The sequence below is a fragment of the Siniperca chuatsi genome, linkage group LG16, assembly GCF_020085105.1.
Source record: "Siniperca chuatsi isolate FFG_IHB_CAS linkage group LG16, ASM2008510v1, whole genome shotgun sequence".
Taxonomy (NCBI): domain Eukaryota; kingdom Metazoa; phylum Chordata; class Actinopteri; order Centrarchiformes; family Sinipercidae; genus Siniperca; species Siniperca chuatsi.
In genome coordinates this window covers 19,397,410-19,422,974 of record NC_058057.1, presented here as the reverse complement: position 1 = coordinate 19,422,974, position 25,565 = coordinate 19,397,410, and the positions used below count along the sequence as shown (strand labels likewise).

General features: G+C 40.1%; 1 protein-coding gene and 1 long non-coding RNA gene across 6 annotated transcripts in view; one reads left to right on the top strand and one right to left on the bottom strand.

Moving 5' to 3' along the window:
• The window catches only part of gphnb (gephyrin b), a 96,149-nt gene that overhangs the window by 37,038 nt on the left and 33,546 nt on the right, over positions 1-25,565 (top strand). For all 5 annotated transcript variants that reach the window (XM_044169575.1, XM_044169574.1, XM_044169573.1 and 2 more), the window contains exons 3-8: positions 1,742-1,799; positions 1,935-2,027; positions 7,237-7,331; positions 7,914-7,980; positions 13,591-13,863; positions 16,448-16,582. In XM_044169575.1, the coding sequence (XP_044025510.1) occupies positions 1,742-1,799; positions 1,935-2,027; positions 7,237-7,331; positions 7,914-7,980; positions 13,591-13,863; positions 16,448-16,582 (721 nt within the window). The remainder of the gene's footprint in view (positions 1-1,741; positions 1,800-1,934; positions 2,028-7,236; positions 7,332-7,913; positions 7,981-13,590; positions 13,864-16,447; positions 16,583-25,565) is intronic.
• LOC122863258 lies at positions 2,034-5,144 on the bottom strand. Its single transcript, XR_006374957.1, has 3 exons — positions 4,427-5,144; positions 3,295-3,369; positions 2,034-2,931 (listed from the first exon to the last, which is right to left on the bottom strand). It is a non-coding gene; the product is annotated as an uncharacterized LOC122863258 (long non-coding RNA).

Genomic DNA, 25,565 nt, shown 5'->3' with positions numbered 1-25,565 from the left:
AACAACACAGCAACTAGAGGCTTCAGGCAGGAGGGGTTGCCTAGGAAACGGTGGGAAGGAACCCTAGTTATTTGTGTTGAGCATATTTTCATTTGGGCTGAAACAGAGAGGCATAAAAACCCCAGGAGAGGGAGAGAGGTGATTTGTCTTGACAGCTCCTTTACTCTCCCGAGGTGTAACACACACACACACACACACACACACACACACACACACACAAACACTGAAGTACACACAATGCACATGCATGAACACAATCATGCACACACAGACACATACAGAGATGCCAAAAAAAACCTCCTCCCTCCCAAGCAGATCAAGAGAAGTAAATCACTCGTGCCATCACAGGAATGTCAGCAGGGAAGTATGCGTGTGTGTGTGGGGGGGGGTGCACAAGTTAGTGGATGCTCCGAGTGGCCCTACATGTGCAGTGTTTCATGAAAAAGTACTTCTCAAATGATTCTTTCTGACTTCTCTGCTTCTTTTGTCAGAACCATACAGCTTCCCTCTGAGCTTCATGCTTCCTCTCCATGCATGCTTGCTGCGGTATTTTGGTGTTGTCTTGTTTAGCGTGTCTCTCTTCTGCACAGTTTGAAAACTGAGCAGAGCCAATGGATTTGGTGAATGATATTTCCAGGGTGCAAAATGTATTCTTTGTAACTCGGTGTATGAAGAGTGAGAGTTTCCATGTGGATAAAAAAAAGCATCTGAAAGGTAGAAAAATAGCGGATGCTTTAATGTTCACAGAGTTCACTGGTATTTGTCTGAAAGAGGGTATCATGGCGTTTAAGTGGCTGGCGCGGAGGGGAAACATGATGCAGTAGTCTCCCAAAAATAGCGCTCCTTAAAAAAAGAAAAGGGTTACATAAGGGGTGTCTGTGCAGAGCCTTCACCTTGAGCCTGGGGTTGTTCTTTTTGGGGTGTCATACCTGGTCTGGTCACAGGAGGTCGCCATGGATCGCTGTTCAGCAGCAGCAGCAGCAGCAGCAGCAGCAGCAGCAGCTCTGTCCTTGTCAGAGCTCCCTCTTCAGTGGGCCGTCCTGTGGAAAATGCTTTCAGGAAGGGATGTTCAAGGGCATTCTCTCTCTCCTCCTTATTTGCTGTTATATTTCTATGTCTTTCTCTCTCTTTTCTGTCTCACTCAAATGTCTTTATTTCCTCTATTTCTCTCATACTTTTCCCACATCTTCTAAGTCCCTGTCATCTGTTCTCTTTTCTCCCCATCAGTGTTTTCACAGGCCTACGTTTTCTTGAATGACAGATGTAGGGTTACTTTTAAAGTCTTGTTTGCTGTCAGACCAGGAACTGAAGAACAGACATTGTTTCAGCCAAACAAACACCACATTTACAAGCTTTGGTGTGCATATCTGGGATCTGGGACTTTTTAGGGGGGTATTTTCTGCTTTATTACTCTGAGAAAGATAGAGCTGAGCCCACAATATCCCAGGTCTGCTACTTGCTTACCTGCTGATCCACTTGGACATTTCACTTGTGGTAGCAGGGCGGTGTATACAGAACTGGTCATCCTGAATTTAAGCCCTCTGCTTCTGCTAAAGGGTTGTCAAAGAAAACACTGACTTCTGACAAGGTCCACAGTTCCTTAGCTGACCTTTTTGACATCCTTGTAGAAGGGTAGCAAGACAAAAGAGGATTTTCTTGCAGGGATCAATAAAGTATCTTGTCTGGAATCTAATACGTTAATAACTGTATCTGTAATCTAATGACTTTCTTCCTTTCTCAGGTTGGGGGGTATGATCTCAGCCTACAAGATAGTGCCAGATGAGATAGACGAAATCAAGGTATGTAATCTATCAAAATGTCTGTTTATCTGCTGTATCTATCTATGTACAGTATCTGTCTTTCTGTCTTTTTATTATAATTAATGTGTGTGTGTGTGTGTGTGTGTGTGTGTGTGTGTGTGTGTGTACCAACAGGAGACTCTGGTGGACTGGTGCGATGAAAAGGAACTTAACCTAATCCTAACCACTGGAGGCACCGGCTTCGCCCCAAGAGACGTCACACCAGAGGTGGGTTTAAATGTGTCGATCACAATTTTCTCCATAAGCAACAATCTTCAGGCAGTTTTTTGTTTTGTTTTGTTTTGTTGGTTTGTTTATAATTTGTTGAATAAAAAAAAACTGCATAGCAGCGTACATTGTTAATTGAATACATTATGACATATTCTAGTCTCGGCTCAAAAAAGTGATAGTCGCGTATGCAAACTGTATAATGAAGCTTGCGGGTTGTATTAAAATATAGCCAGAAACATGTGGCATAGGAATCAATGAGGACAGCTTGGGGGGAAATATGGACACTGTTTTGATAAGAGGTCATATAAGGGAAGTAATGTGTAAGACTTTTTTTGTGGAAGGCTATTAAAGGTAGATCTCTCCTGTTGCTGCCTGTGCTTTATTCAGAGAACCTCAGCCTGTCTTTTTATTTTACAGTTACATGAAACAAATAAATTGTGGTCACATCGAGTGTTTTTTCCCTTGAAATTACAGGTTACCAAATAAGATACAACTGGTTTAATTTCAGAAAACATAAAACAGAAAGATGTGTGAAGACTTTCTGTACCCAATTTATATGCATGCACACATAAATACAGTCTACTGTACTGTGAAGCCAGTATACAACCGTGCATACATGCAAGAATCTACATTAAGTTTTTCTTTCTCATCTTTTCTTTACCCATCTCGTCACCCACCATCGTTAACATATAACATATATACAACATGTATAACATAACTTTAGATTAGAACCATTTTTTGGATTTACACTGCTTTACTTCTGTTACATGCACTCATTCAACCTCACTCACACACACACATACACATACACACACTCACACACAAGCCATTTGGCAGGGGATGAGCTGTGGTTCTCAGCAGTATCATTGGTCCTCATCAATCATGGTAGACAGCAACCTTCCTGGAAGGGGGAATACACATACACACTCTGTAGTCACTGATAATACCTGCTATCTGATTCAACCCTGTATGCTGGAGACAACGATATCTCTGTGTCTGTGTCTGTGTGTTTGAAGGCTGTACAAGACGCATATGACTGAATTCTGTTTTAGCTGAAAGCAGGACGGAAGTAACAGATTACATTTCATGCCTTTACTCCAATCAAAGAGCTCTTTGTATACACTTTGAAATAAAAATGTTACTTTAACTTAAATTGCCTTGTTTTTCTATTACAGTGAGTACTACATGTTGTTGTATTTTACATTGCATCCATTAACAAATTTAACAAACTATCTCTCAACTATATGAAAAAAAAATTTCTGACCTGTGTCCTCCCCAGCAATCAAGATTGATTTCGTCTTTGAAATCAATATTGGAATAAGTCTTCTTCTGGGTCAGTCTGTGGAATTAAACAATTTAATGTTAAATTATTCTACAACTTGGAATTTCCCCAGAATGACCAGTTGTTCATTATATTTTATGTACAATGTGTGCTTGCATTATTTGTCAGCACCCTTACATACAAACAGCAGGGATACATTTGGTTTTCAGAGGTGGTGGTTTTGCCAATTTCACTCTCTTTGCAGGGACATAACCAGCTTAAATGTACCTTTTATCGACATCTTAATGGTTTGCAGCAGCGTGTTTGTTGTCCTGCTATATTGCTGTAGTAAGGACTACTAGTAGTAACTAGTAATGACGTATTTCACTCCATTCCTACCACACATCTCATTTTCTCTCACAATTGTATGAGATCATGCTGGTTTGCTTCATCCTAACACTCTGGCCATATGTTTTCTCTGTACGTTTGCAGCTGATATTTTGGTGTTAAGTAGATGGGTATGGTGAACTGCACCACGTAAATGCAGCGCCAAAATGAAAGTTGAAACAATGTCAATAGTTGTCTATAGCTGCTGCCTGCATTGTTTTGTAAATCTTCCTAAAGTCACGTCAGAACGATTTTCAAAGTTTCATGCAAATTTTACTCTTGTTTTGCTTAAAGCTGCACCTCATGCAAACCTACAGTAAGGCTGTGGAGTTTGATCTCTTCCTGTTAGTCACCATCCAACAGAGGTATTCTTGGTTAACTGCCTTCCTAATGCAAGTAAATTGATTTCTGGTGATTAGCCCACCGGAAGTGGGGTTGTATGAGGTACTTATTGTAGTAGATGGGGTCAGCGTGCAGCCAGTTTGAAGAAGCAGACAGCTGCTATGTGCGTATTCCTACGCATATGCACTTCACAGCGCACTGTATTACGGTAAAGTACACAGGTAAAGTTGTCAGGTGTTGTAGGCTACACATACCAAAGCAAACTAATGGCTGTATTGTTTGTGATTTCAGCGTAGTTTGCTGATACAAAGAGCTAACACAAGTAATCTACGTTGGTAAGGAAAACGTTGCCTGAAACTTTAGTTGTCTAATAATCAATAAAATGTAGTGAGAACTAAAAACTTACTTTGAAGACAAACTGTCATTGGGCCCTTCTGGTCTGGGATATTTTTTCCAATTTATCTTTTGAAAATTGAAGAAGGTCTGCAAGACACCAGCAGTCAGTAAGGCAGGTAACTCTGGATGGTTGATGATGCAGACTGTGAGGTGCTGGCATCCTCAGATTCAGAAAGATCCTCATGTTGTGTTGTAACCAAGTCCCACTCATGGCAGCAGTAGCTCTCTGTGTTCGTGAGCACAGTTTATACATCTGCACCACCAGGTAGCTTGGCCCTCTCTCGGCCTCTGACTGCGTGCCGACCCCCATCTACTGTAGGTAATACACTGACTATCGATAAGTACCTCATACAACCCTAACTCAAAAAACCCGAACTATCCCTTAAATAAATAGCATGCTTGCAGAAAAAATAAAACACATTCTCATTCTTTGAATGTGAGGACTGTACTTGACAAGAGGAGGCCTTTTTTATGATCAAATTTTATCATATTTAATTACAAACCCTCATAGTCCTTCCCCTTCCCTTACCCTCATCATACATGTCATTAAGACAAAACCTCAACCATTTTTTTCCTGCAATTAGACAAACATATTGCCCAAAACATGGAAAGTATTTTACACTTCCTCTGAATTTATGTTTGTTGAATTAAACAAACCCATCTCCCTCTTCTTCCAATCAGTGACTTTGTATGATGAGGTATAAATCCAGCCTCAATCCCTCCCTCTCTCTCTCTCTCTCTCTCTTTCCCTCTTGTTTCTATCTCACCTCTCCTCTGTCCCTCCCACACTCTTTCCCTTCTCCTCATCTCTCTTCCCTCCTTCCATCTCTCTCCTCTCCTGAGTCCAAGCCCACAATGCTCATCAGTGGCTCCTCTGTCTTTGAAGTCTTTTCTCTACCCTCTCCCTCGCTAATGGTGCGTTTGAAGTGTCACTCAACTCAAGGGCACCCAACACACACAGCTGGAGGAGAAGGCACTATCTTCTCCGTTATCTATCTGTCAAGAATGTGCCGCATCAACTGCAGTCCCACAAATGTATACACACTCACACACAAACAAATGCATTTGTTGCACATGTCCCTGCAAAGATGGTGGCATTGGCAAAACCACCACCCCTGGAAACCACATGTATCCCTGCTGGTTTTTATAAAATAAAATCCCAGCTGACCAGCCAAAATACCAAATGAAAATGTCACCACACATTGTTTACAAAATATGGTAAACAACCGGTTTTTCCGTAAAATCCCAGGCTGTAGGATCAACTTATTCAACATTTGACTGTTTAAATGCACAGACTGACCGAGAAAAAGACATGTTCCTGTATTGATGTAAAAGATTAAATCGATCTTGATTGCTAATGGGGGATATAGATGAGGAGGAGACAGGTCAGATAAGGATTTTTCAGCCTTCAAACAGTTGAGACGTGGATCGTGCAAGAGGGATTGTAAATCAATAGTTGAAGGGCGGTCCAGATGTTTTGAGTAAAGACATGCATTCAAGTTGTGGTAAAAGTGTGGGATAATTATTAGTAATTCCTGGTCATCTGCCTGACTGTTACCTCGTTACCTAGCACTTCACCACGATTTTTTAATGAGGGATTATTCTTAAGTGTGGATTTTCTGTAATGTTGTTGGTCGAGGACTTTAACATTCCATTGTTTTTCTCTATTGTTGTACTCATTGTAAAGCACTCTGAATTAGAGCCTTGGCTAAAGCCCCAAATGTTGTCCTTTTGACATGTGACAAAAAGGGCAACTGGTCAAAATGCAAGTTAAGTTTAAAAGTTTAAAGTGAAGTTGGAGAAACCAGTATTAGTATCCAGGTCCTTAAAAGATCTGTGTTTCTTTAAGGATTTTAATTTAATACCTTAAATGTTAAAGGTCTTTTTTCACAATACAACATGAATACACAACAGAGAGATACAATATTTAAAGCATATCGCTCATGTAACCATATTTGCTTCATAACATGCTGCTGGACCCAATGGAAAAATGAATGGCCTGTTGTTCTCTTTTTTATAATACCATTTATAGTGCCACTACTTAATCAACTGTGTTATATCAGAAATAGTCAAGTTATAACACCACTTTTCCATGTTAGTCTCTAAACTTTGCTCTTTTAATTCTACAGTAGCAGCATAATGTAAAGATTTCAAAACTTAAACTAAATTTAAATATGTCTCTCTGAATTCACAGATACCCTATTTATTCTCATTTGCTCCCATCTGCTCTACATTTTATAATAAATATCTGTGAGTGACTGGGTCAGATGTAGGGTGGGAATAACACCGATGGTAATAACACATGTGACATGTGTAGGGTGGGAATAACACCCTACAGCTCCCTTTATCCAAAGCGTAGTAGAAAGTTTATTTCATTGCAATTTTTTTGCAATTGAACCAGGGTTTGTTAACAAAAGTCTCAGGGACTAAATAGTTACACCACAGGTAACGTGGCAGATTAAAGTCCCGTTAACTTTAGGAAGGATGGATTTGTCTGTGTTTGTTTTGTTATAGGAGCTTTACTATGCATGATGAATTGCTGTTCATCAAATCTCAACAACCATCTCTTTATAGAAACCCCTTCCTGTAATTTAAATTTTAATACATTCTCACCTCTAATAAACACTACAGTGTTCTTGGAAGAGGAACAGCGCCAATATTTTTAATTCAAGTGACTGCCTGAAACCAACCTAAACTGCAGGAGTAAACTCTTCAGCATTTGAATAAATCGTTTCAAAAATACTTAGGTTACTAAGGACACATGCTTAGTTAAACTATGACCACACTAATGACCCTCCTCTTTATCTCTCTTCTCTACAGGCCACTAAGGAGGTGATAGAGCGTGAGGCTCCAGGGATGTCTCTGGCAATGCTGATGGGATCCCTCAACGTCACACCACTAGGCATGCTTTCCAGGTCGGACAAGCACTCTCAGATAAGATACAACCAAAACACACTTACTTTATTTTTAATTAATGAATGCATGGAATCCTTTTTTTAACTGGTAGTCTCACTGAGATAAAGAGACACAGTGCACAAGAATGAACATATATAGTATAAGCATAGACAAACACACAGAAATTACAGCAACACACAATTTACATAAACAACGTACATTGTTTCAAAGTTTTATGTAACTCATTCTATTTGTAAGGGGCATTTAATGCCAGTTTTTTGGGGCCTGATATTATAATTACTGTATTTCAGAGAACAGAGGTAGTTAGGCAGTTATTCCAGTAGAGCCTTATAGATAAATAATGTACAGTGCGACTCCCTTCTGTTGGTTAAAGAGGACCGTCCCACTTTTTCACGTAAGATAAAATGGTGAGTGAGTTAATTTATCACCTGTGATAAAGTGCAGTGAACTGTGAAATATGGAATCGAGGCTTTAAGGTGGAAGGAGAGGCATATATCACCATCATCAAGCATACTTGTCACACTAACTCACTTTCTTCCTCTGTATTCATATAAACTTTCACCCGTGTTTGTGTGTTACAGACCTGTGTGTGGTATCCGAGGGAAGACACTCATCATTAACTTACCAGGAAGCAAGAAAGGCTCCCAGGTAGGAAACGCTGCAAATAGCTGTTTACAGCATCACCTTTCTCCTGTGGATGTTAGGGTTAGGTGTAGTTAGGATTCACCTGACCAGCAAGTGACAAGGAGGACAAACATGAGAAAATACCGACTTGCAGGTGACAGATCAGGTGCTGTTCAAATAGTTCTGGTGATAGTTTAGATCCCCAACTTCTGCTCAAGTGTCCTTGAGCAAAACACTAAACGCTAATTACTCCTGTTGGTTGGACCAGTGACTCACATGATTGCTTGCTGAGTATCAGTAAGTGAATGGATGAATGAGAGGCCAATTGTAAGGCGCTCTGGATAAAAGTGCGATATGCAGTCCATATACAGTAGAAAGTGGACACAAAACTTAGCAGTATGTGTACAGTATGCGTAGGGATTTGAAGGTGTATGACTTAGTGTGTGTTTTTTGTTTGTTGTTTCATGGTACATTTGTACGTTTCTGTGTTTTGATGTATTTCTGATTGTACAAAGGTATAGATGCAGAGTTCATGTGTGGGTTTGTGTTTACATTATGTGTGTGTCTGTCTACCCACTGCTGTCTCCTTCCCCCCCTCCATCTGTCTCCCTCTCTGCTGACCTGCACATCTGTCTTTGTCTCGTTACGCGCCCTCTTCTCCTGATCGATTTTAGTATTTCTTTTAATCAATTATGCCACCTCTCCGCCATCTGCTGCCATATTAGCGTCTCTCTCATCAACCCCCAGTTAAAGTTAACGGCACAAGCCGCCCATTGCGGGCTTTTATTACGATGATCTCCTGTCATAAAGATAACGGGGAAGTCCAGCTGAGCCAGCCAGACGAAGCCCCTTATGTCTGAGTGTTGGCTGTGCATCTTTTAGCTGCTCATTTTGTCTCTTTGGCCTCATTTACACTGCAGATAAAAGACTATATATCTGCATATGTTGTTCAGATAGTGAACAATTCAATATACAACATACAGCTTTGTGTACTTTTGGCATTTAATATATGTTCTGGTTGTTGTCCATATTGTGATGTGATCTCAGTTTTCAGTTTTAAAGATGATGGTGGTGAGGATATGATTTTCGCCTCAGAGGTAGTGGTCTGGAAAATCTCCAATGAAACCTGCCGAACTGATCTAAGAACATCATGACTTTGAATGAAATGTTTTAGTGATCCTTGACTGTGTGAATGCTTTTCTGAATACATTTCAGGAGGGAACACTGAATCCTTGTACATTGAGAAATTGTTTTGACATAAAAATGCGCAAAGAAAAAAACATGTTTAAAGGGAGATTTAGTTTAGATTAGATTAAATTATGAATTAGATTAAAAATGTATGGTCAAATCAAAGCAGCAGAGGAAGAGATATTCAGATTTTTTTGTTGTGGGTCAACCTCTGAAAACACCATATCCTACATTTCCCAAAATGCAACTCAGTAGTGTAGTCCGATAGACGTCCCTGCCTGTTAAATGCCTACATCTTTCAAACTCCACATCCCAACTTCATAACGCAGACTTTCTGTTAAAAGTTTGAAACCTCAATCTGGGATAACCCTGATAATGTCATCAGGGTTATTTTCTCAGACTTTAAAAAACTTCCTTCAAAGACATTATACACCTTTTTTTACAACTTTATGTGTAAAATCAGTGGAGTGCACCTTTAAACCATTTTAAATCTGGCTTCATTGCAAAAATATTACAGCCAACCTTTAAAAACCTATATTGGTCAAACTGTAATTTAATGTTACATGTAGGCTAAATAAAACAGAAAATTAGTGTTAAAGAAACATGCTCACTTTCACCTTTAATAAAAGAAACAAGGAAAGAAATATTTATTGTGGATAAAGTGTGTAAGAACTTCTTTGCATCACATATAAATCATAATTATTTGCCTGTAGACCAACTTTGCATGAGGGCCAACACTTTTCAACTCAGTATTTGTCAGGGCACGTCAAGGAATGACCATGATGTCATTGTTCTTTGAACAGAACAGGCTTTTCCACAACAATAATTATAGTATAACAACAGCAGTGACAATAACAATAATACTAGTAGTGATAATAGTTATATATAAAATAGTCATTTATTCGTTCCAGAAAGGCACTTCAGCCAGAGAGGGCAAATACTAGGGCCGCAGACCAATACCAGGCCATGTAACATTTACTACCGAGATGCAGGAAAACAATATGATTTGAATACAATAATTTTATTTGTCAAGTAGTTTCCCCCCTGTCACACCCACAACAACAGGATTCTGATTTTGAACTAAAGTAAGTCATCAGAACCTCAGGTCCAAGGTTCCCAACCTTTCCAATTCAACTGAATTCAACCATTTTTTCCCCTCATTTTATATGAAGAATTTTTACAGGATTAAAGAGGTTAAATTTTGCAGTAAATCACAATAAAAAAGCAATGATTAGAGCGAACTGTGGAGAAAGTAAACATAATTATGTGTGTTTAGCTACTCAATCTGCATCCGCTATGCTCTTATTGCTGTTGCAACTAGCTAAAAATTGTAAAAAACAGAAATGTTCTTCAATTAAGGGTTTCTTTTGAGGAGGTAGGGGAGATAAAAGTCCTAACTTGTGTTATAATATCCTAAACACACACTGTCAACTGGTCCACAGGTATATTGTCAATATAAAAATGTCCCTCAAAATGTTGGAGGTCTCTGATGTAAGGGCTTTGAGGCTGACTTTTGCACTTGTTATTTCTGGTTTAGTGATCTAGAAATTGAAGCATGTCCCCCTCTTGTACTGAAGAAGTGTTTAAGATACTTGTCTAAAATGTGAATGTTGGCCATTTCTTTTTCTCACTCTCCATCTCTTATTCTCTGCTGTCCCTGTTTCTGTTTCTCTCATTTCGCTTTCTTTCTTCTTCACTTTTTATGTCTGCCTCACTGTCTTTTTGTTGCAGTTTCTTTTTGCTCTCTCGCCGAATCTCTGTCTCTCTTAATCTCTCGAGATCTCATCCTCCCTGTCTCTCCCACTCTCTCTTTCCGTCTCTCTCTCTCTCCTTCTCTCTCTGTCTGTCATCTCCTGCAAACCCCATCTCGGAACAGCAGTGCCTTCCCCTCTTCCTCCATCCTTCTCTCTCGCTTGTGTTTCTCATCCGCTGGCAGTATATCCAGGGATTCTGCTCTTTAGTGTTCTTGACAGTTACTCTCCTCCAGGACAAAATAGAGAATAAGAGCAGACAAAAAAAACACTCCTGACGTACCTAAAAAAAATTCCCAGCACGCAATGAAAGCACAAAACGGGAAAGTAGGAATGTCTCCAGGCTCTTGACACCATCCTCACTCCTTCTTTTGCCCAATCCCTCCCTACTTTAGGCCAACACACCCGGCCCTCCTTTCCACGACTTCCAAAAATGCTCAGATGTGGGCTTCAAACACACCAGCAACACTGTGTGCTGAGTGGTTTGGGATGTGTATGTGTGTGAGTTTAGGCGGGGGTATGGGGTGAAAAGGTTAGCTTAGACACAGCAGGGCTGTAGGGCTCGTGGTCAACTACTGAGATTAACCCATTCAGTCTCTTTCATCTCCTGGTCTGAGGAGTCCATCTGCTCTTCCTTTTTGTATTTTTCATGCACAGTGGTGGAGGATGCTATTCCAATCATGCATGCATCCTAGTGTGGATCTATAACATTTAAATTCAGTCAAATCGAGGTTAACATCGTCATATTTAATCCAGCCTGTGACATAAAACGAGATGTGAAGTGGAAAGGTTGCTCTGAAAGCCTATGCCGAAAGCCCGTTTGCAGCCAGCGTAGATACTGTAAAGCGTGGAGGCAATTAATAATGTATCTTCTCAATGCTTAAAATACACAGGAAGATAAATAATTTCACAGATTAGCTCTTGTCTTGGGAGTGAGGAGAATGGAGCATTTAGCATAGCCGAGAAGCCCACAGGCACACTGACACACAGAGAGACACCAGAGAGGCAAACAGAGATGGAGAGAGGAATGAATGAGCACAAGCTTGTATAAATGTGGCCAGAGGGAGGCGCTGTGACTTGCTGAGGTTGAGGAGGAAATCTCTGTTTTAGATTCTACTGCCTCAAACAGGGTCACATACGATATTTGTCCCATAGAACTGAGTAAATAACAGTATTCCTGGTCATAGTAGTGAACGGTAAATTCGGAAATACCTTAACTGAACAGAGGGAGTCAGGCCTCTATTTAGATTTACTGTATATTAGAGACAGGCTTTTATTTCTAATTTTCCCTGTATTTAAGTATAATTTATCAGATTTTTGTGAGATATTTCCCTGTTTTCAGATCTCCTTCCATTCTATATTGCTTTATATGCTGTTTCCTGTTAATGTAAACTCAACACTTCCTCCATGTTTACATTCAGGATAATACATATTTCCACAGCACTAATTCCATGAGTAATAGCGTCATATTTTACTCACTAATTATTTCCAGTTCTTCCGTTCTACTTTGCCATTTTTTGCATGGATTTTTCACATTAAAGTATCCATTCCAGCAGCTGAAAGGGCATAAACTCTCCCTTTTCTGTTAGGCTTTTAATGTGACACACAGCAAGTTGCAGACCAGTTTGAGTTTCAGTGCAAGTCCCTCCAAATAAAAAAATGTCACACAACTTCTCTCTAGTACACCATGCTTTCCTCAACGTTTTCAGCTATCCCTGATGTGCTGATGAAGGCAAGATAGCTGAAAATATTTGGTGAATAAAGTATGGTGTACTTGAGAAGGGTTCTGAAGCTTTTAATGTGAAACAACTGCAGGAAGTGTGTAAGTTTCAGTGACAGCAAGCAAGCAAAGTTTATTAATATAGCGCCTTTCATAAACACCAGTCACAAAGTGCTTCACAATCAAAAAATAAAATCAAAATAAGATCAAATAAAATCAATTTAAATCAAATAAATAAAACAAAGTTAAAACACCAGATTAAAATACCACATGCTACCTAAATGCCTGCCTGAACAGATGGGTTTTTAGCTGCTTTAAAGAGTCCACAGAGTCCAAAGACCTCAGGCTTATTAGGAGACTATTCCAAAGCTAGGGGCTGCTGACTGAAAGGTCGATTTATTAAGACAAAACGAGAATTACAGTAGTCCAAACGTGATGAGATAAAAACATGTATTAACATCTCCATTTAATGTCTTGACACAACAGACCTAAGTTTGGCTATGTTTCTTAGTTGAGAAAAACATGATGGGGTCAGCGTCCTAATGGGAGAATCGAAACTCATGGATTGGTCAAAAATCACACCAAGATTACGCAGGCTAGACCAAGAAGATTAGGATAAGGCACCAAGGTTCTGCCTGATCTGAGTGATGGTTATCAGGAGCAATAATCAGGACTTCTGTTATATTTGCATTTAATAGCAGAAAATCATTTGCCATCCAGTTCCTAATTGCATTTAAACAGTTGTTTAGGTAGTAGTAGTAGTAGTTTATGAGGCTCGGGTTTAAATGAAAAATACAACTGGATGTCATCAGTGTATAAATGATAGGAGATGTTGCAGTAGCTCAACTCTGATTGGAAAAAAATGGCAAAGTAGAAGAGATTTTAGAGTGTAACATGAATCTGTTGTTGTACTGAGAATAACCAAGTCCCTGTCACTGATGTTCTCTCCCTCCTTACACTCCTCTACCCTTCCAGGAATGCTTCCAGTTCATCCTGCCGGCGCTGCCGCACGCCATCGACCTTCTGCGTGACGCAGTGGTGAAGGTAAAGGAGGCCGCAGACGAACTGGAGGACCTGCCGTCGCCACCACCACCCCTCTCGCCGCCGCCCAACAGTTCGCCACACCGCCAGACGGAGGACAAGGGCGTGCAGTGTGAGGAGGAGGATGAGGAGAAGAAGGACAGCGGTGTGGCATCCACTGAGGACAGCTCCTCCTCCCACATAACCGCCGCATCCATCGCCGCCAAGGTACCGGAGGAGAGGAGAGGGGAGAGTTTGTTGTTGCACAAAATTGCAGTTTTCATAGATCTGACTCCATCCATTTCAAACAGTCATCTTTACATGTTCACACGTCATCCATACAAGCATGTGTTAAAGGTGCTGTATGTAGCATTTTAACATCAGTAAGTCATTACCAAAATCATTTTAGGCAAGAGTGCAATTACTATAAACAAAGAAGACTTGCAGCATGTACAGTACAGCCTTTACATTTAGTTTGATTTCATGAGAAAGACAAGCAGGAAGAAGATGCTGTTTTTTCAGGTGTCACAATGTCTGGCAATGACAGATGATGAAGGAAGGAAAAAGGCAAATGGGAAATTATTCCCATTGAAGTTAATTTCTTCAGTAAAGGCAAAGGAAACAAAGGGAAGATAGAGAGCAGATGAGTACCATCTCAGCTGTAACATCTTTTATACAATTTGTCCTACTGATAGAATGCATTGTGTGCAGTTTAAAGGTGTGTTGACCAGTGAGATTAGCTTATGGTAGTTCAGATATCTATAGAATCTGCTACACAATCTAAAACACTAAGGGTTTAATATTATGTAATTATTTTATTTTTATTTAACGTTTAACAATTAACATTTTCACAAGTAGGTTTACATACAGTACAAAATACAAAGATAACATTGTTGTTTTGATCTATGGCAGATGTTTCTGCTGTGGATGTGGGTACATGTTAACAGGAAGTACTGTAGATTGGATGTTTGATAACACTGACATTAGATAAAGTATAAATGTGTGAATTACAGTGTACTTTTCTTAGATATGTGATCAATCTTTGAAGAAGTTCAAAGTTGTATTTTCCAGCTTTTGAGCATAATTGCTGCTGATCCAGGCTGCTAAAAAAGGCTGTCATGATCTTATTATAAAGGTACACAAATACTCTGAATATGACACATTGATGTTTAAAAATGCTACAGGTAGCACCTTGAAATGATAGATTTACTGTTTTTCAACCCATACCTTAATAAAATGTCGCTGCTGCTGCTTCCTGCTGGGCTTAAATGTGGTCCAACTGGGCAATCACCTTCAAAATCTATGATAAATCTCTTCTTCAAAAACAGGAAGTGCACAGTCAAACGTTTCTATTGCTCTGGTGCAGTTAATAGGCTGGATGCTGGACCTGCTCAATAGCCATCATCCTGCACCTCTTCACCTAATGCGACAGTCTAGCCTCACATAGATCAAAACTAATGGTTTATTTGAGGGATTCTCATCCACTTCTTAAGTCTAATATTTTAAAACTCTGTTCTCAAATGGTGAACAAAGTTTAAATGGGAATCTTGGGGTAAGTTCCATGACATTTAAATTTACAGTATGAGCTGTGATGTTTTAATTTACCACGTTAAGGGTACGGTAAAAGTATCAAAATGACTTCCATTTATCTATAAAGCCCTGTCATTAACAGCATGTCCAGACCGCTAACAAGAACAAGTTGACCAGGAGCACCCAAATGCTCCATTAAATATTTGCCTGGATTACGGTTTTACTGAGGGCTGCTGAAGAACCACGAGTTGTATCCTCCAAAATCTGGCAATAGCTGCATTTGGAAGATTCGGCCTGAATTGAGACTCAGCTAATTGCAAAACAAACTTTCTTTCAGGTTTTATTGACTTTATTTCTCTCTGCTACATCTTTGCCAGAAGCTATGCAAAAGTAAAGTCAGTGAAACCCAATATAAAGTATGTTTTCTGATCCTTTTTATACGAAGACACATCTGACTACACTTTGAGCTTGCTGTTATTAAAAAGTTAGATACATCATGGTTATTAAAAGTGTAAATAATTGCACAGACGTTTTGAGTTGAAAAAGAGTGAACCTCTTCTTTAAGATACGTCTGTCATGTATCTCTGTATATCATACAGCATGACTGTGGTGCCTCTTCATACATCTGTGTGTGTGTGTGTGTGTGTGTGTGTGTGTGTATCATGTGTGTCTACTCTGTGCAGTCACATGTAACATCAAGTATCTCTCCATACCCATCATCCTATCCTGCCCTGTCTGCAGCCTGGACCCTGCTTTATGGCTCTGTTGTCAGGGTAACATCCCACCTCATTGTCCAGTCACAGATGGATGTTGGTAAGACTCCGCCCCCCGATATCTCATTATTTGTCGTCATCATGTGACATTTTTGAGGCCATTTGCCTTTCATCTGCATCAACCCTGTGAGTAGGCGTGGTCGTTTAAGTTTGACATATGACTACATATTAGAGATGTTGAAATGTTTGTCCTCTCGGCTAGTTTGTGTGTCTCACTATATATACGTTTGTAGTCTAGACACTTTATATATATATATATATATATATATATATATATATATATATATATATATATATATATATATATATATATATATATATATATATATATATATATATATATATACATATATATATATACATATATATATATTTGTGTCTTCCTGGATCTTGAATATGAGAATGTGTATGCGTGCTGCCTATGGGTTTAAGGTGTGTGGTGTTTACATGCACGTGTGTCTGCGTACGTTTGTGTGTGTGCGTGTGTGTGTGTGTCTGTGTGATCTCAGATCCCAGACTCCATTATCTCACGGGGTGTGCAGGTGTTGCCCAGGGATACTGCCTCCCTCAGCACCACGCCCTCGGAGTCACCCCGCGCCCAGGCCACCTCCCGCCTCTCTACCGCTTCCTGTCCCACACCCAAAGTGAGTACACATACAGTTAACACACTCACACGCGTATATACATTTAGACAAACACAGATTTATCAAGGTTGTACTTATATCCTCGTGAGGACTTAACGCTAGCAATGTTTATTTCCTCACCCCAGACCATAAACTCCATCCTCAACATTAAATTTAATCATTACCCTACTTGCAAGATAAATCTCATGGGTTGTGAGAAGATTTCTTCTACAAAATTGGATTTTTGGATGGATTGCAGCCTAAAATTCAGTTTGTTTTTGCTACCATTTAAAGCTACAAATATGCATTGTATTGTATTGTAATGTGCAGATTTAATCCTCAAACTAACCCTAAATTTGATACAAATTTTAAATGTCACCTTAAACCCAAATCCTAAATCAAAACTTGCCCTTTGAAAAGTGCCAAAAAAGTGCTTACTCCCTTAATCTAAAACTTAAACCTGTCCTAGCCCTTTTTCCTCTCTGCTCAGCCTTACTCTTTGTCTCCCACAGTTTATCTGTGCTTACCTCCCCAGACCATGGCTATTGTAGCTACAGAGTTTTCTATTTTGTGTATGGTTTTTAGTGGAATCACGTTAATAATCAAAATACAAATATTTCTGATTGTGATTCATTATTTTATTTCAGTTATTTTGGGGGGAGAAAGGATTTACTGTTTTTCTTTTCTTTCTCTCAACTTTAGTTTTTATTGTATTTTGCATAGTTGAAATGTGTTTTTATTTGTATTTATGTTTTAGTTTTAGTTCAAGTTATCTAAAAGAAAACAAACAGTACATTCCTACAGTACATGTACACATCAAGACAACACACACGCACAGTCTTGACCGGTGTTCTCTCTTTGTCTCAACTTCGCAAAGTGTATGTTTTGTCTTTGCTTCAATGTGTTTTATATGTAAAACCCCTGTGGTTTGTGTGTGAGCGTGCATATTTGTGTCTTTATGGAGACAGCAGGTTGTGGTTCTTATACTTGGATGCTTATGCCTACAGAATTATTCCCCAGGTTTAATATAGTTTTTTAACTATATACCCTCAGTCAGCTTTGTCTGTCCCAGCTTTAATGGGATACTTTGTCCACATGTATCCCTCTTTTTCCACAAAATGTTATTGTTGTCACTCTTAGCGTTCATTTTTGTAACCCATGTGCACCACATGATGACAGCTCTCAGGTTAGTTTGGGTCTGAGGGTGCCAGTTGGTTATGATGAGGAGTGAAAACTTGTTTTCTGTTTAACTGAGTTACCAGTGTGAAAGATACACAATTCTTGATGCTAAAAGCAACACATTGTTATATGAAATGTCCAAGTATCCATCTGTGTTTTTACCGATCTCTCCTGCAGGTTTTTAAAATGCCAAATGGCGTCAACTCTTTCTCTCTCTGTGTCTCCTGTTTCTCTCTCTCTTTCACCTCATCTGTCAGTGTCATGTCTCCATGTGTCTCCCGGACAGCAGGCAGGTGCTGTGGGAATAGATGAGGGGGTTGCCATAGGAACAGAGGGATGGGATGTTAGTGGAGGAGGGAGGGCGGGTGCATAGGCGGGTCATGAGACCGTGGAGCCAGAAGAGATCTCTTTCTCTCTGCTCAGCATTGTTTTGTTGTTCGCAGAGTGATGAGAGGTCAGCGCTAGAGAGCTGGCTTAACCCTGGCAACGAAAGTCTGGTAGAAATGTAGATATTTAAATGTGCAGTTCAGCCATATGTAAAAAATCGGTCAAGCTGTGGAGAACTGAGCAGCAAGTAATGAGATGGCACAGAGAGTGGGGAAAATGGTGAATTCCCAGGTCCCAGCCACAGCTTTTGTGAGGCTTGAACCTGCTGTGGTGTTACCGAAAATGTCTGTACAATGGAGTTTCACTATATCAAATAAAATTGGAAAAACATGTCTGACTTAGGCACATTATCAGTGGCAGAATTGTACTGCTCTTGTTTGAACCGTTGTTTTACAAACATTGCAGCAACGCTGCTTTGGGTGTAGCATGCCACTTGGATTTTATACTTTACCTGTGTGCTGAAAGTTCATTCAGTTACACCTTTGACCTTGTTTCTCAGTGAACTTTCAGTGAGCAACCAATGAGATGACAGCTGACGGTAACGTAACCTGAAAGTGACCGGAAAATAATGAAAAAGGTTTCCTGCACCTAAACCCTTACTGACCATTGGCTTCTTTTTAGTGTTCTTCTCTGCAGGAGGTCAATTGCCAGTGCTTTCTTTTGTGCTAAACGGAAATATGACGCTCCGCTTTTTGTTTTATTTTTAAAATTTCCCTGCATTATCCGCTTTTTTTCTCTACACTGTACTCTGCGCCCCACCTTATGGTGTTCACAGCTTGTACGAATGATCGTGATTAGAGAGCCTCAGACTTAGCCAAGGTGTTTTTGACCTCAGCTGGGCATCAGAGTGTAGAGTTGTAAATAATTGGACAGTGGGGAGCTTTAATACTGCTGCTGTCCCAGTGCTGCTACTGGCTTCACTGATGCAGTGAGGTAGTCCTCGCCCATCATCAACATAGAAATACACACTCACATCTGTCTCTCCACTGAAGCCTTTCTTTGTCACGACCCAATTTGGGCATCGCTATCCTGTCACGATCACATGCCAACCACATTTGTCAGCATTTGTGTGTGACATGCGTGTCTGGACATGTGTCTCTTTGTGCGTGGCAGATAACAGACAGTTAATGGCTTCTCTAGTTATAGCTCTTAGCTTGTTTAGATTCTGACACAGCCTGTTTCCCAGGGACAAGCTGCCATATGTTTTATGAAATTCCCACGTTGCAAGCGGCTGCCGACAGTATGTACACAATGTCCCCGGAGCCAGAGCCAGAATGGCTCTGTTCACTGGTGCATTTCATGTGCCACTGTGGGCTGTTTTAGTTTGTTAGCTGGGTCTTGTTGGCACCGCTGCGTGGTGGCTTTGAGAGGAGAAGGTATGGAGTAAAACTTAATCTTGTCACCGCCAGAGCTGCTGCTGCGGTTCCCATACAAGCCCAAGCAAGGAAACGCTCTCTGCCAAATACAAACATGCATAAATACAGTATGCGTGTATGTGTCAAAAGGAACTCTGTAGATTCTCATAGGTTTTCCTATTGATCACAGGCTGAGTTAGTAGCTTCTTTTAAATCTAAGCTTAAAACGTACTTTTATTGCACCGCCTTCCCAGATTTCATCTGATTCTAGTTTTTATTATTTATTATGGTTGGTTTAATATTTTTTTTCTATTACTGCTGTGTTTTATTTGTTTTTATGTTATGTTTTATGTTTTCCTTGCTTGCTCTGTGAAGCACTTTGTAACTTTGTTTTGATAAGTGCTCTATAAATAAAGATATTATTATTATTATTATTATAAAGCCTGAGGGTGTGCCTCTAGACCACAGAGAAGCGCAGATTCACATTTGATGTCCAAACCTGTCTGTCTGCAGAGCAACAACTGGGAATACACACAACACACACACATACAGTAAATTTGGACACATAAAATCATCCTTAAGGGAGAAAGCGGCTGTCTCACTCTCACATGCACCACATACACAGCCTGCAGCCCACAAATGCAAGCAGATACAAAAGGATTACAAACTGAGCAGCTCTACAACCATTCATGTAACCAGATTTTCTTTTTCTGTCCCACTGTCTCTTACTTGTGCACACACAGACACACACACGTGCACAAGATACAGGGAGGGTAGCTGTACCCTTCCACTCTTGTGAGCATTTAGTACAGTTATGTAATGGTGAGTTTGGATTAATGAAGCATATGGGAGATGGGGCTTTGATTCAGAGGATGGCTGACACTGTGTGTGTGTGTGTGTGTGTGTGTGTGTGTGTGTTGGGGTTGTGTCTTTCTTTCTTTTTTATGTTTGTTTGCTGAGACAGAATCACAAAAAGTACCACAGCTTTTCTGTCATGTTTTGTTGTTTTATGAGTGTATAATATAAGATGTAGGATTATCTTCCAAGCTCAAAACATCAGTTCCGGTTACACTTTAAATGAATAGTCCAACGTTGATACAGGGAAATGTTCGTCAACCTGGGTGTACTTCTCATATTTTTATTCACTGACTACTGAATAAAGTAGTCCACTGGAAACGTCTGCAGTTGTTGGCAGCAAACTGCACAGTAGATCCACAATGGCAGTTTGTTACTGTAGGTCAGCTGGCAATTTGACCCATAAGTGGATCTACTTTGCCCTAACTTGGGGGTCAGGATACCCCAGGGAGTCCAAATATAAATCTTAGGTAATTATGACAAATCATCATAAGACAGTTAATAAAAAAGAAAACATTTCTGTTACACAACTTATGTTTATTTTTATCTTGCTTTTCTATAATTGCTTTTTTCTTGAAATACTGAATCCTTTTATCTCTTCAAGCTTGTAAAAGCCTGTTTTTAAGTTTGATTATTCAAATATTCATCAGAGACGCCCCAGTCAAGTCATCAATCTCTCTGTGGAATTGTCAGATGCAGACTGCTTGAGTTGGAAGATTTGTGGTTATTTATTTTTTACCGTTATGTGGTACTGTCACACCCACTAGCTGCTCTAACAAACCCTCATTTATTGATTACATATTAGTAGTGTCAGGTAAACCAGTGTGACTGATCAGAACTCAGAACAGAGGGTTTTTACAAACATTATGAGATTGTTCTCCTGTTGTTAAAAGGCTCCCACAAGCCCAACGTATTTGCGCTTGAATACCTTCCTTTTGTCAGTTGATAATAAGCCAATATAAGACCACGCAAATTAAGTTTTACCTAATTTTTAATGTGAATTTAAGGCCTAAAATAATAATGCCTCTTTAGCCTGTCTTCTGCCCTTTTCATCTACTCTCCCCTTTCCATCAGAGCTTTCACCTTTATGCATCTGAAATTGCTAACATTATTTACACTGTGTGTATTGTATACTGTTCCAAACATCCCATCAACTTGACTGATATTAGCATTTATTTTGATTAAAGTATTCAGTGCTCTCACTCACCCATGGTGCCTTTGCACAAACTCTTTCAGGTGCTGGCTGTGCACCTAAAGGACACTGCCTCACTTTGCACTGGTCTTGTAGAAGTTTTTTGATTAATGGTTGAATGTATGGCTTTGGAGCCAAGGCTTATGGAAATCAGCTCCTCCTTCACTGGAATGTGGGAAATGAGTCACAGTGCAGTAGTGCATTTCAGTCCACTCCACTTCCATGACCTTCACCATGCACATATTGCCATTCTAGTCACTGCCACAAGCCAAAACAAAATAATATTATCATGCGCACATGTGTGCAAACAGGCAAGCTAATATATTCATTTATACATGCGTACCAGACCTGTAATACATACTAATGGAAAATAAGAGCATTTTTAACCTGTTTTGAGTATGTTGTGAAGTAGGTTTGCTAGATAAGAGTGCTATTTACTAGTATATTACTATATATTAGTAACTAGTATTAGTAACTAGTATTTTGGTAAGTTGTAGCATGCTTTTCTGTGATTGACTCATCTGACACTATCTGAACTAGGGCCTCAAGTAATGATTATCTACAGAACCAAATTAATCTGCCAGGTATTTTTTCAATTAATCATTTGCTTATTCTATGAAATGACAGAAAATAGTAAAAAAAATGTTGTCACAAGTTCCGAGATTGTGATTTCAAACAGAGAAGAGCAGCAGATCCTCACATTTGAGAGGCTGAAACGAGCAGGCATTGTGCTTAATAAATGACTTAAACAATCAATAAATATTTGAAATTGTTGCTCATTAATTTTCTTTAACTAAATGATTATTTGACAAATCATTTCAACACCTTTATTCTGTAAACCTTACCCACCTAGTACTTAAAGTAGATTATGGGTACAATCACACAGTTTGTTAGTTTGTTTGTTTGTTTACTTTGATTCTATTCCGCATTTGGTTAATCAAGATTCACTATGCTCAGAGTCACAAATACAGCTTGGCTATTGAACAGTCTTGGTAATCTGTCCCTTGCAGGATTTTCACAGCACTCATAAAAAATGTGATAGTCATGGTGTGTGAAACAAGAAAAAAAAAAGTACACATGCTGTTTGACTTAGGCCGGATCTGTACACAGATCACGGGATCATCACTTGCCAATGAGTAGTGACAGAAGATCATTGGCAGAGTGAAGTGATCAGACAGGGAGATGAATGATTTATGCCTTAGCTATATGCGTAAGCACCGTTCCAATGTCAAATCAGCCGGCTGTAGTGTGACAGATCAATGATCTACAGCCTGTACGGCAGCTTCTCCTCCTGCAACGCAGAACAGTACAGGAGACTTGACTCTGTACTGTCCATAACTATGAATTTACAGTAGAAAATATGTGTATGCATGTGTGTTTGTGTGTGTGTTGTGGCCCCACTGTCCCCTTGGCCCTGTTTTGAACTGTGAGGATGAAGCAGGGTGTGTTCTGCTGGAGTGCAGTACTAGTGTCCGCTGGGTGCATGGCTTAGCTTGCACTGTCAAGGTGCTGTCCTCTGCTGGGGATTTGGGATTGTGTGTGTGTGTTTGTGTTTGTGTGTGTGTGTGTGTGTGTGTGTGTGTGTGTGTGTGTGTGTGTGTGTGTGTGTGTGTGTGTGTGTCCATTTTTGTTTGGGAAAGAATATACAGAAGTTCCAGTCCCACTACTCACCAGTCTGGCACATTTCTGAGTGTCAATACTTTGTATGTATATGGACACATGCTATTAATATTTGTTTTAGTTTTTTGTTGTTGTTATTATTATTATTATTATTATTATTATTATTATTATTACGCATTTCACATATGAACAAACTATAGTTATGTTCAGATGGGTGAAAAATTAAAGGACATTTATTAATGAATGAGTGGAAAAACATAATGAATGCAGATGCTTCCATACAGAGCAGGAGGGTTCACTGAATGGTTTGATTATTATTGTTCAAATATTCTAATATATTGAATTTCAGAATGTAAATCAGCAGAGAAACCATTCTAACAGATTCACTCATCACATATACAGACATTAATGCATGCCTCTGTCTGTCCCCATGAAAAAATGTGATATAATAGGGGGAAAGTCATTTCAGAATACCTGTTATATGTACCTGTCATATGCATTAATGGATATTTGTCAAGTTTTCAAAATAAGATAAAAGGTGGAGATCTAATAAAAAATAGTGTTCATCCATCAGTAGAGTCCTAGGCACTTGTGAATATTTGTCAAGGAGCACTGAAGCTGCTCTGGAGGCCCAGCATTCTAATAAAACACTTTTTTTCTTTTTTGTCACCTGTTTAATAGGTAAAGGCAACATGGTCATTTTAAAAAGTACTCTGGATGCTGCAGAGTCTACGAAAGACAAAGATTATTACTTAATTTTTGTGCTCTGCCATCTTTTCTTTGTTATTTCCATGACATTGGAATGTGTTTATGTGTACCGCATTGAGTGAGTGTGTGGCTGGATGGTTTTGTTGGTCTGCTGAGATGAGGACATCGAGGCCTGGCGCAGTGTGACGCTCCAGCACTGTTTTACAGCCTGTGTCGTCATTCCTTACAGGTTTATTCCCCTGTGGAAACGATAGATAGGACTTGTTATATGCCTTTGTGCTCTACTGAAATTATTCACGTTTGGTTTTACCTGACAGTATTGACCAGTTGTGTGTCTGTTGGCGTATGTGTGTGTGTCCACAGCAAAGCAGCAGTACTACTAGATATGTGTTATTGTCCTCCTCCAGTGCAGTAAGACTCATAAAAGTGACTCCTCATCCCCTGGCCGGCTGGAGGTGTGGAGGATTTATTATGGAGTGAGTGAGAAAGAAAGGCGAGAGAGAGAAGGAGAGAAGGAACAGAGAGTGGGAGGGAGTGAACGAGAGAGAAAGGGACAGAGCTAATGAGTTAGAGAGGACAAGGGACTGAAAGAGAGTGGGAGGTGGGGACCGAGAGATGGATGTAAATGAAAATGAAGGAAAGGAACACACAGGAAACGGAGGACGGTTTGGCTAGCTAGGCCTGTGCTGCTCGGTCTGTGTTTGTCTATCTGCGTCCATCTGTCCATCCCCAAGGGCGAGTCCAGCGGCTCTCCTCATATCAGCTCCGGCCTGGGCATTCTCTCTCCCCCCCCGATTCCATCATCTCAAATCAGTGTGAAAACGACAGAAAGAGAGGCCAAGTGAAGAGGGGAGACGTGATAAAGACTGAGGGAGAAAGAGTCACATCCGTCATTTCCCCCAATAGAAACGGGAAGCTCATGGGAAATGCACACACATACTCACACAGACATGCGCGCACACAGACCTCAGTCATGCGTGTATGATTTAACGCAGCACATAGCACCATATGTGCAGCTATATACCCTCCTCCTCCTCCTCTTTCTCCTCCTCCTTATTGTCTCTTTGGCTGTTGCATTTCCTTGCTGCTCTTTCGCTCTCTTGTGCGCCCTTCTCACTCCTGCCTTTCCCTTCTTATCTCTCTCTCTCTCTCTTTCCCTCTTACTCTCTCACGCACCCTTCCCTTGCTCACCCTCTCCCAGTTAGTGAGTGTGTAAAAGTGTGTGTGTGCAAGTGTCTGTGTGTCTGTGTGTGTGTGTGTTCTTGTGTGCATGTGCCGGGGAGCTCATTCTGTTCCGACTCCAGGCAGAAGATGGTAAGTAATGTCTTTCCTCCTGCATATCTGAGAGAATGTTTACAAGTAATTTGTGTGCCTGTTTAATAAGTGAAGGATTTTGTATTATTAGCTGAGTGGAAATGGGGATGGATGCATTGCGTGTACAGTGTGTGTTGTAAATATAATAATGTGCTCTTGCATACATATTTGTGCATGTGTGCTGCTGCTGCTGCTGATGATGAGGATGATGATGATGATGCCCAAAGGAGGTACGCTGTCAGGCCATGGATGAGTTTAGGGGGTAGAAGGGTGAGTAATGTAGCGGTGGGACTGTTGACTTGCATAAACTAGCAGGGGGGCTCCAGGACAAGAAGAGGAGGATGGGGAGGAAGGATGAAGGGGCTCATGTGCCTGATATTGTGGCCATGATGTT